The following is a 16,302-nucleotide window of genomic DNA, read 5'->3' as shown; positions in this document are numbered from 1 at the left end:
TTAGAGCCAAAATAATTCCGATAAGACTTAGAAGAGCCACAACCTTTGACCGAAGCAATGGTATGGGAGTAATTGAGTGTGCACATGGTGAGGTTGTAACGAGCTTGTAAGAACTGCTTCTTTCACTAATTACACACCTAATTTTAAGGAGCTTACTAAGAAAATGGATACAAGGAAGGCCTCTACTAGTAAATAAGTAGCTAAAATTATTGTGTTTCAAATTTAAAATTATTTTAATTGTTCAAAATTATTTTAATTGTTCAAAGTAAACTCCATTTAATGTGTTTTGAATTAAACTTTTTTCACTGCAGTAATTTTTATTAACCCTATTTTTTCTCTCTCTCTTTTCTTTTATTTTGTTTCTCTTTTTTGTTGTCTCCTCTTCTCTTTTTGTTTATATTTCTTGGTTGATCGTGAAGAGCCACGTGAAGAATGGACGCAAGCCGCATGCAGCTCATGAGCCATGTTGTGGCCACACCCCTGGTATAGACGAAGCCTTTGGTCAGAAAGACCTGGGCTCAATTCTCATCCATGATGTGAGGAATCTGGTCTCTTTTGACTAAAGGTGCGTTAGCCAGTCTCTTTCGGAGGCGGAGGATTTTTTTCACTCAGAAACTCGGGTTTTTCATCCCTCAGAACAGGCAAACCAGCCCCGTGAATACACACAGATCTACAGTCATAAAATACATACTTAATCCCTCATTAGGAGGGCTTATCCCATCCTAAGGGACAGGGGAGGAAGGGTGGGGGGAAACCCCATATGAAATAATTACGAAGTCTTTACATCAAATCCATAAATAGTGTTAGGGAGCCTATCATAAAACTGAGAAGTAGTTTTCCTTTGTTCGCTGAGAAGATTTGTGATTTTCCAGAAGTTAGGGTCAATATACAATTTCTTAGAAAATTACCGTAACATTAGAAATTTAAATGTCACATAATCAACAGCCTGCCTCACCCTTCTAAAACTGTAAGCAAATCTTTTAGGTTTTGGTTATAATTTTACTTCTAGAATAAGTAGAAACTAAGTATATGACCAAAGGATAGTCAATGAAAAGGGAGAATCTGCATTACTACAGATGTAATAAAAAAAAATTAAAAAAAATTTTGTTCTGAAGATTTTTCAAAACTTCTTAAGTCAGTCTAATTTCATTAGTTTAGTCTTTGTGATGTGGAAACACTAAAGAGGGTCCAAAGAGAAATAACCAAAGTGATGTCAAGAATCTGGAGAGTTGGCTATAAAAGAGCATTTCAGAGAATGTGGATTACAGAGGTTGGTGGATAGGAGGAAAAGAGGTGATATGATAGAGACCTTCAAGTTAGTAGGGGATTTTATCAGATTTCATAGAGAGGAAATTATAAAAAGAGTGGATGCTAAGATGGGAAGAATGAGAGGTCATCCCTGGAAGTTGTATATATAGATTTTTTACATGGAGAGTTGTCAGTGAGTGGAATATATTGCCTGAGTGCATTGTGAGTGCAGGTAGTGTAAATAACTTCAAAGCTCATTACGATAGACATTGCTGGTTGAGTGGGCCTCCCACGATGAGTCTGTTGACTCCGTGGAGGTTACCAAATAATAATAATAATAATAATAATAATAATAATTAGCCATTATAAAAAAAAAATTCTAAAATAAATTTTATATTAGATAAAACTGGAAAGAAAGGTAAGAGAAATAAAAACTTAAGAAGCATTCCTTATTCTTAAATTTTTAAACTCATATCAAATTATACCATTTAATGTAAAGAGAACAAAATATATGCTTTATGTATATTTCAATTACAACTGGATGTTCAAGAGAGGAAATTCTTTTACGAAAAAAAAGTGAAGTATATTGTAGTCATTAATCCACATAGAATTTATTCAGTGAAAACTGAAAAAAACTTAATTGCTTTTCACTTCATAGAAATAGACAGAGTAAAGTCTGTGTCTTATTTTCTCACTCTAAAAAAGTGATTTGAAACTGTTGATATGGTTTTAGCTATTTCTTCAGTGAAGTATGCTGATACTTGCATACAGAAAGTGAATTCATTCTAAAGTGAGAAAACTATTGATATTGTTATAGTAATATGTGTTATTCAGTGGAATTTGCTGTTATTTTCCTACAGAAAGTGAATATTAAGTTGAAGTACTCTGGATGAAGATATTATATAAAATATCTCTCTATATAATATAATATAACAAAAACTCTATTCTTACAATAAAGTAAACTAGAGAAAATAAAATGTTATTAAGACAATCATAAGGAAGAGAAAATACATTTACAGTAATCTACTGTATTTATCGATACCGTAAGTTTACATTGTCTGTATACAAGATGAATTCAGTTTGTCAGTGCCTACATTAATACTGTCTTATATGATACAAAATACTAATGTTATATGTATTATTATTATTATACGTATTATACAAAGACTCATCAAGGGAGGACATCCACTCTACAACTCTGTCTCCACCACTCACAATCCAGCAACTGACAGCAACTACACCAATGCCATCTATCACTGACCACCACCACTAGTATTTTGACAGACAATCACAAACATCCATGCTGATGGCGGGATTCAAACCCGCAGCCTTTTGGCTGGAGAGCAGATACGCTAACCACTCGGCCAACCAGGCTGGCAACTAACACTAGAAATCAAAAATGAAAAGATAATGCAAAAAAGAAATTCATATTTATTTACAGGTATAACAAGTCATGCACTGATAACGATGAAGCAGTAATATGATTGCTTTATGTACCTAGCCTATATACTAACGAATGAATCGTTATAAAATTGATTTTATGCTAATTAAATTTAACTAATTAATTAATAAAAGTTAATTTTATGCAGTTATGATTTAATATTGCATCTTTACATTTGTTTACATTTCTCTCAACTGTGACTGGTGCCATCTATAGTCTGTAAGTGATTATGCGCATAAGTTTTGATAAATTTTGTATATTTCATGGTAGTAAATGATAAAACAGACAAGTATCTAACATATATTTTATTCATTCAAGACATTATTATTATTATTATTATTATTATTATTATTATTATTATTATTCAGGCCTCCAAGGAGTCAAAAGACTCATCGAGGGAGGTCCTTCCTAAGACATAAAGTCTGTCAAGACTCATCGAGGGGAGGTCCCCCCCTGAGAAACACAAAGTTTATCATACCACTCTTTAAAGTCACTGACCGTTCTCGCTCCCACCACTCCATCAGGCAATGCATTCCACGGCTCAACCACCCTCCACACAAAGAAATCACTCCTTACCCTCTTGCTCACAGTTTCCTTTCGTAACTTCCAGGGATGGCCTCTTGTCATCACTCCTTCCCGCTGATCAACCAAGCGAAAGAACTCCCCAGTGTCAACCCTGTAACCACCTCTCAACAGTTTAAAAGTCTCAATCATATCACCTCTCCTTCTTCTATCCGCCAAACTCTGCAGTCCACATTCTCTCAGCCGATCCTCATAACTATCATTGTACAGTCCTGAAACCATCTTTGTCATCCGTCTTTTTATCCTTTCCACAGTTAATTTATCCCCTTCAAATCCTGGGGACCAAATCTGAGAACAATAGTCCAAGTGTGGTCTGATCAGAGACTTATACAACGGAATGATAACCCTCTTATCTCTGCAGGTCAGTGTCCTTCTCATAATAGCAGCAATCCTCTGTGTTACCTTCACCACCTTTGCAATATGTCCCCTAAACTTCAGGTTTCTATCAATCATCAACCCCAGATCTCTTGTCTCCCCTACTTCCTCCAGTATAACTCCTCCCATAGAGTATGCAGCATCCCATCGATGTTTCCCAAACCTCAAGACCTTACATTTTGCTGCATTAAACTGACACCCCCATTCATTTGCCCATCTATCTAGCTTATTTAAATCCTCTTGCAGGGCTACCACATCTGCGCTATTACTAATAATCCTTCCCAGCTTCGCATCATCCGCAAACAACTGAATATCCCCCTGCAATCCACTGGCTATGTCATTGATATAAAGGTTAAACAATATAGGTCCTAGTACTGAGCCCTGTGGGACCCCACTTGTAACCCTCTGCCTCCTGGAAACTGCTCCACCATACACAACTCTCTGATACCTATCAGACAGCCAATCCTGAATCCAGTTGACCAATCTGACATCCAGACCCATGTGCTGCAACTTAAATATCAGCTTATCATGTGGCACCCTGTCAAATGCCTTCGCCAAGTCTAAGAAAATTGCAGTATATGCCTTTCCCTCATCTAATGCTCTTGTAACTTTATTATAAAAGGCTAGCATATTGCTAAAACAAGAGCGTCCTTTCACAAATCCATGTTGATTCTCACAGATAACATTACCCTCATCTGCCCAATGCTGTACACGGTCCCTCACTACTTTCTCCAAGATCTTAACAACTACTGATGACACACAGACTGGCCTATAATTAGACACTTCCAGTCTGTTACCACCCTTATGCAATGGCACTATCTTACCTTCCTTCCATTCCCTGGGCACCTTTGCCAAAGCCAGACTTTCATTGTAAAGCCACGTTAAAGGTATTGTCAATTCGCTAGCACATTCTCTCAAAACTCGTGGCGAAATACCATCCAGTCCCACAGCTTTACTGACATCCAGAGTACTCAGTATCTGAAACACACTCTCCTCCTGTACCTCCAGACCTCGTACCAGTCCTATCCTTCTAGCATTAAAACTGACTCCTCTAGGATGAAATACTCCAATAAAGTGTTCATTGAACAATTCCACTATGTCCTCTGCATCAGTCACTCTATTCCCATTTTTATCCCACAATATCATTCTTCCACAGTCATTTCTCCTCCTACTGGCCACATAGCTAAAAAATTCCCTAGGATTTTCTTTGGATCTTAGGGCCAATCTCCTCTCATATTCCAGTTTCGCTTTCCTTACCACACGAGTCACTCTTCTGGCCTGTGTCTTATATTCCTCATGCATCTCTTCACCTGTCTCCTTATATCTCTTTCATAGCCTCTTTTTCGCATGCAATTCCTGTTTAATATTGTTTGTCATCCACTTTACTCCAAATTGCGCCCTCTTCTTCACTCGTGGTATACAACTTACCATTGCTGATAACAAATATTCTTTCACAATTTCCCACGCACTGGTGATATCCCAGCTGTCCAATTCCTCCCTCCATGAAACTTCCCGAAGTTGACGTCTAAGACTATTATAATCACCTGCCTTATAATTCCACATAAGTTCCCATCTCTTTGATACTCCTGCATGTCTATTCATTTTCCATGTCAACACCATATGGTCACTCTCTCCAACTGGTGGGAGAGACGTCAACTCAGTTATTATCAACTCTTCTGATGCTATAACCAAATCTAAAATTTTTGAACCTCTTGTTCCCTCTGTTACATGCTGCCTAAGACATTTGTCCCTCAAGAATTCTAGAAATTCCATTCCCCTATTGTTACATGCATGTTCCTCTCTCCAATTTATACTACTGAAGTTAAAATCTCCCATAACAATCATTCTTCTTGCACTTGCCAAACTTAGCTGTCTAAACATCTCCTGGTCCCCATCCTCTGTGCTCCTGGGTCTGTAGCAACACCCCACTAAATATCCTGTCTTGCCTACCTCTAGCTCACACCATACGCTCTCAAAATCATTTGTCTCACTTCCTTCCAAATTCTCCACTCTTAGAGGACATAGGTCATCACTTATCATAAGCAGCACCCCACCACCACGCTTTCCCCTCCTATCCTGACGAAAAATGCTATACCCAGCGACTTCTATTCCTGTTTTTATATCCTCTTCTGTCAACCACGTCTCAGTGATCGCAATAATTTTTGGCCAGGCTGATGCTATCTGCGCTACCAATTCCTCTCCCTTATTCCGGATACTCCTGGCATTAGTATACAGCATATAAATGCCATTGTTTCTATACCCAGCCTTATCCCTTCTAGACTCCACTGGGCTCAGTGTTACCTGACATTGTCTCCCTTCTCCCAAGTATCCATTCCCACAAGAGGCCACCCCTGCTATCATCCTCCCTGAGACACACTGACTCGTTCAGAACAGCAATCTCTCCAGATGCCTACGCCCTTCCTCATTCAAATGTAAACGGTCTCTCGCATACAACTCCTCTCTTTCCTCAAATGCACTCCAAGCATCCACATATACCAGTCCTCTCTTGTCACACATTCTCGCTATTATGCCATTCAATATCACCGCTCTTCTGCTCAGCTAATCATTATCATACCTAGGCAACACGCACACTATTTTTCCTCTCTCTGTCTTCTTCCGTACAGTCTCAAGCAAAAATCTCATATCTCTCGCTGCCCGACTTACATTACCACTCAAGTCATTCGTTCCTACCATCACAATCATCTCATCCACCCTTTCACCTCTCTTAATTGCCATAGCCACCCTTTCTATTGTTCCTCCTGGCAAACACTCCTCACGCATCCTATCTTGAACACCACGGATCATTGAGTCACCATACATTATACCTCTTACCATTCCCTCGCTCCTATTGTTTCCATTCTCTCCTCTTCTTTCATTCCCATACCTCTCTCTTCTACTGTTTCCATTCTCTCCTCTTCTAGCACTCCCACACATCTCTCTCATTCCCTCTCTCCTACTGTTTCTATTTTCTCCACTTCTAACACTTCCATATCCCTCTCTCATTCTGTCTCTCCTACTACTGTTTCCATCCGCTCGTCTTCTAGCATTCCCATACCTCTCTCTCATTCCCTCTCTTCTACTGTTTCCATTCTCTCCTCTTCTAGCACCCCCATACCTCTCACTCATACTCCTTAAATTCTCTCTCTCTCCTACTCTGATTTGCCTTGCATTTATCTCTTCCATTCTCCTAATCTTATCTTTCATACTTCTGCTCTCATTCACTAGACATTCCACCTCCTCTTTCAACTCATCTATCTCCCTCTGCAGGTCAGTCACTCTTAATCTAAATTCGCTCTCCCATACAAAACCATCTCCTAAACTTCCACAGTCACTCACACCTTCCACACTATCAACTATTATTTTCTCATTCGCTCCTATCATACTACTTGTCTTCCTATTCTCCGTTCCTGGAGCAACAAAGTCGGATATCGATATATCTAATGTATTTATTTCCTCCAACTGCCTGCATTTGGCGCACATACGCTCTCCACTCTCTTTAACAAGCCACATATGTAATTCCCGAGAAGCATACATGCCGCAAGTACTGCATGCCACAAAGTCCTTTATGATATTGCTAATAATTGAGTTTTTAAATGGCGGAGGACTTGGCGTTACGCCACTTGCGACTGCTGCTGAATCCACCATCATTCCTTACTGCCGAGTAGCGTAATCTTTAATAATTATTCAATTAATAAATAAGAGGGGAAAAAGTACAAAAATTACATATGTGGCTTGTTAAAGAGAGTGGAGAGCGTATGTGCGCCAAATGCAGGCAGTTGGAGGAAATAAATACATTAGATATATCGATATCCGACTTTGTTGCTCCAGGAACGGAGAATAGGAAGACAAGTAGTATGATAGGAGCGAATGAGAAAATAATAGTTGATAGTGTGGAAGGTGTGAGTGACTGTGGAAGTTTAGGAGATGGTTTTGTATGGGAGAGTGAATTTAGATTAAGAGTTGCTGTCGCACATATCTAACTTTTTCTTAATTTTTCCAATATGTGGTTCATCTGCAAATTTTCAAATTTTTTTCAAATTCGCAAATCTCCAAAAACTTTTCCGATATATTTATTTATTAATATAGTGAAACCTGCAGGGTATTCATAACTATAGAATAACATGTATGCCACAGTAATAACTTTTTTATGTAAATATTTTGTATATTTATGAAATTATGATATTATGAAAAAATATCAACTCATTGCTACCTATAAACCCATCAACCAAATTCACAACTTGCTATCTTCTCCAAAAGACAAACTCTTACCAATGATTTACCTTGCGTATACAAAATACCATGTTCGTGTAACTTGTCTTACTATGGACAAACAGGAAGATCTACGAATAAACGTATCTCTGAACATCAAGATCACATCCATCTTATCAAACCTCACAATTCTGGCCTTGCACAACATGGAATCAAAAACACTAACCACAGGATCCAATGACAAAATGCATATAAACATGGCATGTATGTAAACATGAACATTTATATAAAGAAAGTGCAGATCATAGACCTAATTTTTATTGGAATGATTGTTTTACTATTCCAAAAGTTTGGGAAATTGTTATCATCAATTGTATTAAATAATTTAGCTGTTATATTTTAATTTAATTTAAGCCCAGTAGCATTAATCCATGAAGTCGCAACTGTATATGTAGTGGGATTCCAATTTAAGCATGGAATGTGTGCTACTGTTTTTTGAATTCAATTCCTATTGTTGTCATTCGATAATTGTACTGATTTATTTATTTCCAATATTTGTATGTGGTTTCACCCTTTCATCCCTCATCCTTTAGGATGGGTTGATCCCTTCTAATGAGGGATTAAGTATGTATTTTATGACTGTAGATCTGTGTGTTCACGGGGCAAGTTTGCTTGTTTTGAGGGACGAAAAACCTGAGTTTCTGGGTGAAAAACCCTCTACCTCCATATGAGACTGGCTAACTCACCTTTAGTTGAAAAAGACCACATAAAGATTCCTCACATCTAGGATAGGAATCGAACCCAAGTTCTTCCAACCAAAGGGCTTTGTCTACACTGAGCAACAGAGGCTCAATACAGATGATGTCTTATGATATGTCAGATAAAATATTTATATAATAAAAAAAGTTATTTATTGTGGCATACATGTTAATCTATAGTTGATATATTTATTGAAAAAAAAAATCCATGTATAAGTGGAACCATGTTGTTCAAGGGTCAACTGTGTGTGTGTGTGTGTGTGTGTGTGTATTTTTTTTTTTTTTTTTTTTTTCTTCCCTGAATGATTCAAGAAGGAAAGAAAATTCTAGGAAGTCCCAGAAGCTATGTCTATGGAAAATAACTGTTAGCATAGGTATCTGAAAGAAAGCTGAGTAGATAGTTATTTGTTGTTGTGATCTGAATACATTGGCACTTGTGTAGTTCAAATTATATTGATTTTGTATCGATTTATCTAAAGATTAAATTAAAAATAATTTATATATATATATATATATAAAATCCTAATATATATATATATATATATATATCCCAAAAACTAGTAATGAAATCGACTATGTCAGAATATCACAGTGTATTATAAATGCCATGAAGGAAAGGATTAAAAGATCTTTTCAATAACTATAGTCATATGGAAAGGAAACTTTGGTCTCCTATGTACAAATTTTTTTCTATCAATTAATGTGCCAATCATAACATCAGGATCCACAGGAATAATATCTTCTTGCCCATAACTTGAATTGCTACAAGGAATTCTCTCACTATAACAACTGAAAAATCCTGACCAAAGCAGTCTCATAGTCACAATGCTATGCCAAAAGAAATTCACTACATAAGTAATCCAGAACAACTATTTCCTTATATGTTTGCTATAATGAGAGTGAACTGTATTATTTTCAATGATTTAATATTGTTTTTATCAGTTATCATCAAAAATAATACAGTAGACTGTAGTATGGGGATAAACTCTGGAGTGCTTTAACACATTCACAGCAGCATATGTTTCCCACATGTTGTGCATTGGGGAAAGGGATTAGCTTGTTTAATTCTGTAACATGCCTCTTATGTTTCAAGTAGAAGGGACGTTTTTACACATTTGACAATATGTATGACACAGCAATTTCATGTTTGCTTGTTTTTTTGTAGAAGTTTCATGTAAAACTAATATTATGGAACTGTCATGTTATACCTACTTTTATAAATTTAAAAATACAAACACAAAAATACAAAATATCAACTGCATTGTGAAAAGAGAACCTGTGGAACAAGTAAAACATTTCACCTACTTAGGCACGATTTTTAGTGAAGATGGTAAATTGAATATGGGAATAAACAACAGAATCAACAAAGCTGGTATGGTAGGAAGTCAATTGAATAAATTCATATGGAATAAGAGAGAAATTAGTCAGAACACTAAATTAGCTGTATACAAGACAGTGTTCAAACCAGTTTTAACTTATGGATCTGAGAGCTGGGTCAGAAGTAAAACACTTGACCAAAGACTACAGATATGAGAGTCCTGAGAAAGATTAGAGGCATGAATAGATGGCATCAATGGCAATATCATATTAAAAACATGAATATTAGGAAAGAACTTGACATTGTCAGCATCCAGGAATACATTAGCAGAGCTAATCTCAGGTGGTATGGTCACTTAAACAGAATGGGCGAGGAAAGATTAGCAAAACAAGTGTGCTCTGCAAGGTTGACAGGAAAACGACCCAGAGAAAGACCAAGATATAGGTGGATTGATACAGTACAAAGTGCCTTAGACAAATGAAATATAAGACCTGATAATGTTGGAGTCCTGACAAGTAACAGATAGATTTGGGGGAAAATTGTAGATAGGAAGTTAGTAATGATGTAAAGTTTTCATGTAGTACTATCATGTCCTGAACACCCCCTTGAGGGTACATGACAGGAATTTGATGATGAAAAACACAACAATTATAGAAATTCTCTTAATTATTGGTGACTTATACAAGTGTAAAACAAAGTCTTTTTTCCCTCTTCTCACATAACTTCAGTTTTTCCAAAAGGAACATATGATTCATTGCATTCTGCCTCATGGGTGAGTACTGAATGACACAATTTGTGCCATGGCCAACATGACCATGTTAATATTGAATTCAGGATTTTAATATGAAATTAATGCTTACTGGGGAAGCAGTGTGATACAGAACATGACACATACTTGACTGTTTAGAAACATAATTGTTTAATAAAATAATTACCTGAAACATGTACCTACCAGCAGCTGTAAGAACATCTTTGCAAAGACTAAGCCAGTGGCAAAGATTATCTTCTGCTAGAGCCTGTAACATGCTAGTTAAAGTATCATGCGTATCTGCTACAAGCTTTTGGTCAGTTTCTGTGTCTAGCATGGCAAACAAAACTCCTTCTAATCCACTTTCACCCAAAGATGGTCTCCCATCTTTAATTTTGCTGTTCAAGCCACCTTCTCTTGCCCAAGATAATGCATGTTCACAGATCTCCCGTGCCTCCCTTTGTGCTAGTTGTCGCAAACATGCTACAGCTGCACGCCTTAATAGAAGGTGAGAACTATGTAGAGCAATCTGTTCAATAAAATAAACATTTTTAAAATGAATTCAAATTAGAATTACAAATACAGCAAAATCCTATTTTATTATATCTGCATTAAACAGTCATTAACACACACTAAAATAAGCAACAATATAAAACAATATGAAGCAGATACACATTACAATAACAAACACTACTATAGAAAAATAATATTATAATATTATAAAACAAAGCAACATTGAAGAGAATACTAAATTGTAGGAAAAAGAAGTTATTCTCCCACTTTACAAGGCCTTCAAGGCCACATCTGGATAAATAACTCAGATGTTCTTGGGTGCCTGTAAAGATGGAGAGATAGTCAAATCAAGATCCAGCAGACAGTAAATGTCATCTCACCTATGTCATTGTGTATACAAGAAGAGATGGAAGTATTCAAAAAGGAATTATGTGGATGAAAGAATATATGATAGAAACATACAAGTTAGTAACGATGTAAATTTTTCATGTGGTACTATCATATCCTATACACCCCTTGAGGATACATGTCAGGAATTGATGATGATGATTACATACAAGTTAGTAAGGGGATCTCACATAGTATAGACACAAAGGTCATTTTGCAGCTTATGGCAGAGAACTTATCATTCTGAAAACATGAGGTCCAGATTAAAAAAAATTCCATATCTAAATTCCATAGTAGCATTATTAAATTTACCTCAATACAATATGTACAATAATGCAAATAATGGGTGAAAAATTCACAAAAGCATTTACAAGCAGATAGTATCAAGTAATGTTCACTTGCTAAATCATACACTATTTCTTACACCACCACAACAGCAATGCTGAATTGCAAATTGAGACAGGTATCAATGGAATTGATCAGACCTTCAATTAGAGAGTAGTTCTATCTAATGTTTGCAGTCAGTTGCTGACCTGGTTAGTGTGTCTGATGTCCAATTAACAGGCTGTGAATTTGAATCATGCTGTGGGCATGGATGTTTGTGATCGTTCTTTAGGCGGGAGATGAATTTCATCTCCTGGTGTGAGACTGCTGCCCTGCTTGGTGGACACTTGAAATGGATTGAAAAAGTTCCCCCATTTGGTCTCTAGAGCAGGGTTCCAAGACTATGCAAAAGATAAGTAAAAATACAATAAATATATATATAAAAAAAATATATAAATATATAAATAAATATATATATATAGAAAAAATTAAAAAATATAAACATCAGTGGATGGAACACGTTCAAAGAATGAAAACAGAAAGATTACCAAAACAAGCCTTAAAATACAAGCCATTAGGAAAAAGAAAACCAGGACATCCTCTTAAACGATTCAACGATGACTTCTAAGGCCGGAACAGGCCATGCTAGGCCTAAATCCTTGATATGCATGATGATGATGATGACAATAAATATATATATAATCAATAAAAATGGGGAGAGGATACTTAGCCCACCTTCAGTACAAATATACTATAGATTGTGGTAGTCACATTAAAAAAAAAAGCTGAAAGACAACCATTCACAATACAGTTCAGTTATCAAATTTAGAAGTCTTGCTGTTTGGGCTACATTTACTAACTTACCAGAAGCCTGGGAATAAAGGACTCAGTCTCTTGTTCTCTTGAATCAGTCTCTTATTCCCAGCCAAATGCTAATGATGCTTCAACAATGAATTGCCTTTAATACAGAGAAAGAAATAACTACAACACTGCATTATTCAGGAATAATTTTGGAATTTAACTAAAGGTATGTTCCCAAATCAACAGTTATCAAAAGATGAATGAAAAGGAATATACATAATGTGATTCTCAGAGAGAGAGAAAATTTGATAAGATTTGATGAGATTAAGAAGAGGTATAGAGGACATTATCTAATATATCATGCACTTGCAAGTGGAGATGGATTTGACACTTCAGAAGATAACAAAATTATTAACGGAATGGCACAGAGGAAGAACAGAGGTAAGATGCTAAGATGAAACTAAGAGGAATGTCAAAATGGAATGAATGAGAAATGCTGAAAGGAGAGTGGAGGGGAGAAAATTTGGAGACTGGACTGATCCAGGTTGAATAAAGACGATTATTCAGCAATGTTATATAATCATCATCAAATTCCTAATATGAACGTTCAACTGCTATACACAACACTATAATAGTACATGATAAGTTTACATCATTACAAACTTCCTATCAATTATTTTCCTCTAAATTAGTCAGTTATCAGATCTTATGTTTCAGTCTTCTAAGGCACATCTACCTACATCAATCCATCCAGATCATGGTCAATCTCTGGATCTTTTTACCATCTTGGCATCAAACATCTTTCTAGCTACCTTTCCTCTCTCATTCTGTTTAAGTGACCATGCCAGCTGAGATTAGCTCTGTTCAGACATTCCTGAATGCTAACGATGTCAACTTCCTTCCCAATATCCTCATTTTTAATATAATTCTATAATTGATACCACCTGTTCACCCACTAATTTTTCTAGAACTCATATCTGTGTTCTCTAGTCTTCGATCAAATATTTTATTTCAAACAAAACTCTCAGATCCATAAGTTAAAATTAGTTTCAGCACTCTCATACATACCGTATTTACTCGAATATAACTTGCACCCCTGATTTTACTTTACGAAAAAATAAATTAAAAAGTTTTGCATACACCTCACGCACAAAAAAGAAGTTTAAACATGTTCATGTCGGGGTGATAGTAACTTGCTCCCCACAGTAAATGCTCTCCCCAATAGCCACTATACTGCAGACGTAAGAAAAACAAGTAGTTTCATTGTATTACTGAATAAGGTATAGAGAGACATTTGCAGTCTGTGTAATATATTTCTCAACAAATAGTGCAATTAGAGACAACTGGGATAAAATGGCACTAACTAACGAATCACATGTCCACTACCACAGAAAGTATGCTGTATAGACTCAAGCAAATATGTTGCGCCAGCAAACACAGTATCTAACTAAAAACTATTGTCCCATTTTTCAATTACATGAAATAAGTGTTTGTTTGATTGCATCTAAAATTTTTGATGTCATTAAGACAGATCACAAAGGCTAACTTCAAATAAACTTCTACCGCTGAATTGAACTAACATGCCATATAGTGTGTGTGTGTGTGTGTGTGTTAGTCTGCCCACCAGCTCAACATGGAAGCAGCACATAAACAAGCAGCAATATAAAATTCAACCAAAGGTTAAAAGTTGGTGTGAGTTCAGCCTGCCCACACAATGCGGAAGCGGTACACAAACGGTAATGAGAAGTTCTGTCAGAACGATAAATGAACAAAACACCAACCCCGCATGAACGTGTTAAAACTAAGAAATATGTGGTGAATGTTGTTATTGCAGTTTCAGATATTAAGGAATTTGGTTGCAGAGAACTAACATTTCAACTCAACAATTGTCAGCTTACCTTTGTCGTTGGGTCATGCAATCTTTTGTTAATACTGCACCAATCACATGCGCGTCTTCATAGCAGGCTGCTCTATCTCAATTGGACTACCAATGCTGTCTGTTTCATGCTCTGCTTTCATTTCTTATTAGTTAATTGTGAAGGACTGTTCATTACATATCTCAAGTCTTGTAAATTACTAGTAATTTTTGCTTGAAATAATGGGAAATAAGACATTATTTGGGTAGATGACTTTGACGATGCACACAAGGAAGCTGCTCTTGAAGCTGGAAGTAGTGATAGCGAATAGGAGATTCTTTGTAATCATATCCATATTCATCATAGATTTCTGTGGTTAAGAAGTTCAATAGAAATATTCTGGTTTTGTGACCACATGTTTATTAGGGAACTGTTTTTAAAAAACTAAACAATTACTAAAAATAACCCAACAAGTTTCATTAGTCGTAAAACTAACATCTTCAGGGTTAAAGAGAACTAACAGTTTAAAGCACAAACTATAAGAAATTATGAAAAACAAGTTCATTTGTTGGTATTATGAACATCAAAAAAGTTTAAGGGAGATGGTAAATCCCGAATTATTCTAGAGCCGGGTATGAAACTCGATATGTACTACCCAAGTGAATACTTACACTTGGGCTCGCCAATAGTTTTTTCGGCATGAAACTCTAGGATTTCGATCCGGGATCAAAAAAGTTTGTGAAAAAAAACAACAAATAACAGATCTATACGACCGTTAATGCATGTTAGTTGGAGACAATGCTATTTGTTGTCACGTTCTGTGGTTCACGCTCGCTCTGTCCAAGGTCTGAAGTGGGTAAATTTTAATAAACGATGACCAAACTTGATTTAAAATCAAACTTTAGTTTTTGTTGCATTGCATAGGAATTTACAATGTACACAGGATATAAATTAAATTAAACTTTAATCTATATTTCCAATATTTCAGCAACGTCATGTTGCCATCTTCACAGGAACTTAAAATAAAGACACGTGCACGCAGGCACTACACACAGTAAATGAGGACGAAGCAGGAAGCTATTGTTTCTCATAAAAGTCCTGATGGTGCCCCCTAGTGGGCTATGTAGGTATTTTTGGCCGTTGGGCTGAAGGTCTTCTGATGTAAGTCTCCCAAATTATTGGCAGTCTCATGCAACCAGTACAGCCACTCTGGTCTTGCAGACCATGCTCTGGATATATGCCACAGAATACGGTAGAAGAAAGCCATGTTAATACACCGTAGTAAATTCAAATTTGAAAGGCTATTCATGGAATCAGCCTCAGCCCTAAGAAAGTTCAAACCTCAACAAATTTGGTTGCATGAGACTGCCCCAAATTTGGGAGACTTACATCAGAAGACCTTCAGCCCAACGAACAAGAATACTTACATAGCCTGCTAGGAGGCACCATCAGGACTTTTAGGAGAAACAATAGCTTCCTCCTCATTTGCTGTGTGTAGTGCCTGCATGCACGTGTCTTTATTTTAAGTTCCTGCGAAGATGGCAACGTGACGTTGCCGAAATATTGGAAATATAGATTAAAGTTTAATTTAATTTATATCATGTGTATGTAGTAAATTCCTTAAATTATTTAATAAGCATGTTTAACCAAAGGTTAAGCCTTTCTATGAGAACCACAAGTGCCTAGAATATATGAAGTTCCTAAAATTCATAAAAATGATATACCACTAAGACCGATAGTGG

The 16,302-nt window shown here is 36.4% G+C and overlaps 1 protein-coding gene across 4 annotated transcripts in view; it reads right to left on the bottom strand.

The window, feature by feature from the left end:
- LOC150095098 (HEAT repeat-containing protein 5B) overlaps positions 1–16,302 on the bottom strand; it is a 665,516-nt gene that overhangs the window by 240,129 nt on the left and 409,085 nt on the right. For all 4 annotated transcript variants that reach the window (XM_090410861.1, XM_090410863.1, XM_090410862.1 and 1 more), the window contains one exon: positions 10,884–11,208. In XM_090410861.1, the coding sequence (XP_090266987.1) occupies positions 10,884–11,208 (325 nt within the window). The remainder of the gene's footprint in view (positions 1–10,883; positions 11,209–16,302) is intronic.

This window comes from Typopeltis vanoorti, chromosome 21 (assembly GCF_054136105.1).
Source record: "Typopeltis vanoorti isolate ZY-2024b chromosome 21, IOZ_Tvanoo_1.0, whole genome shotgun sequence".
In the NCBI taxonomy this organism is placed as follows: Eukaryota; Metazoa; Arthropoda; class Arachnida; order Uropygi; family Thelyphonidae; genus Typopeltis; species Typopeltis vanoorti.
This window is presented reverse-complemented; position numbering and strand designations above follow the sequence as displayed.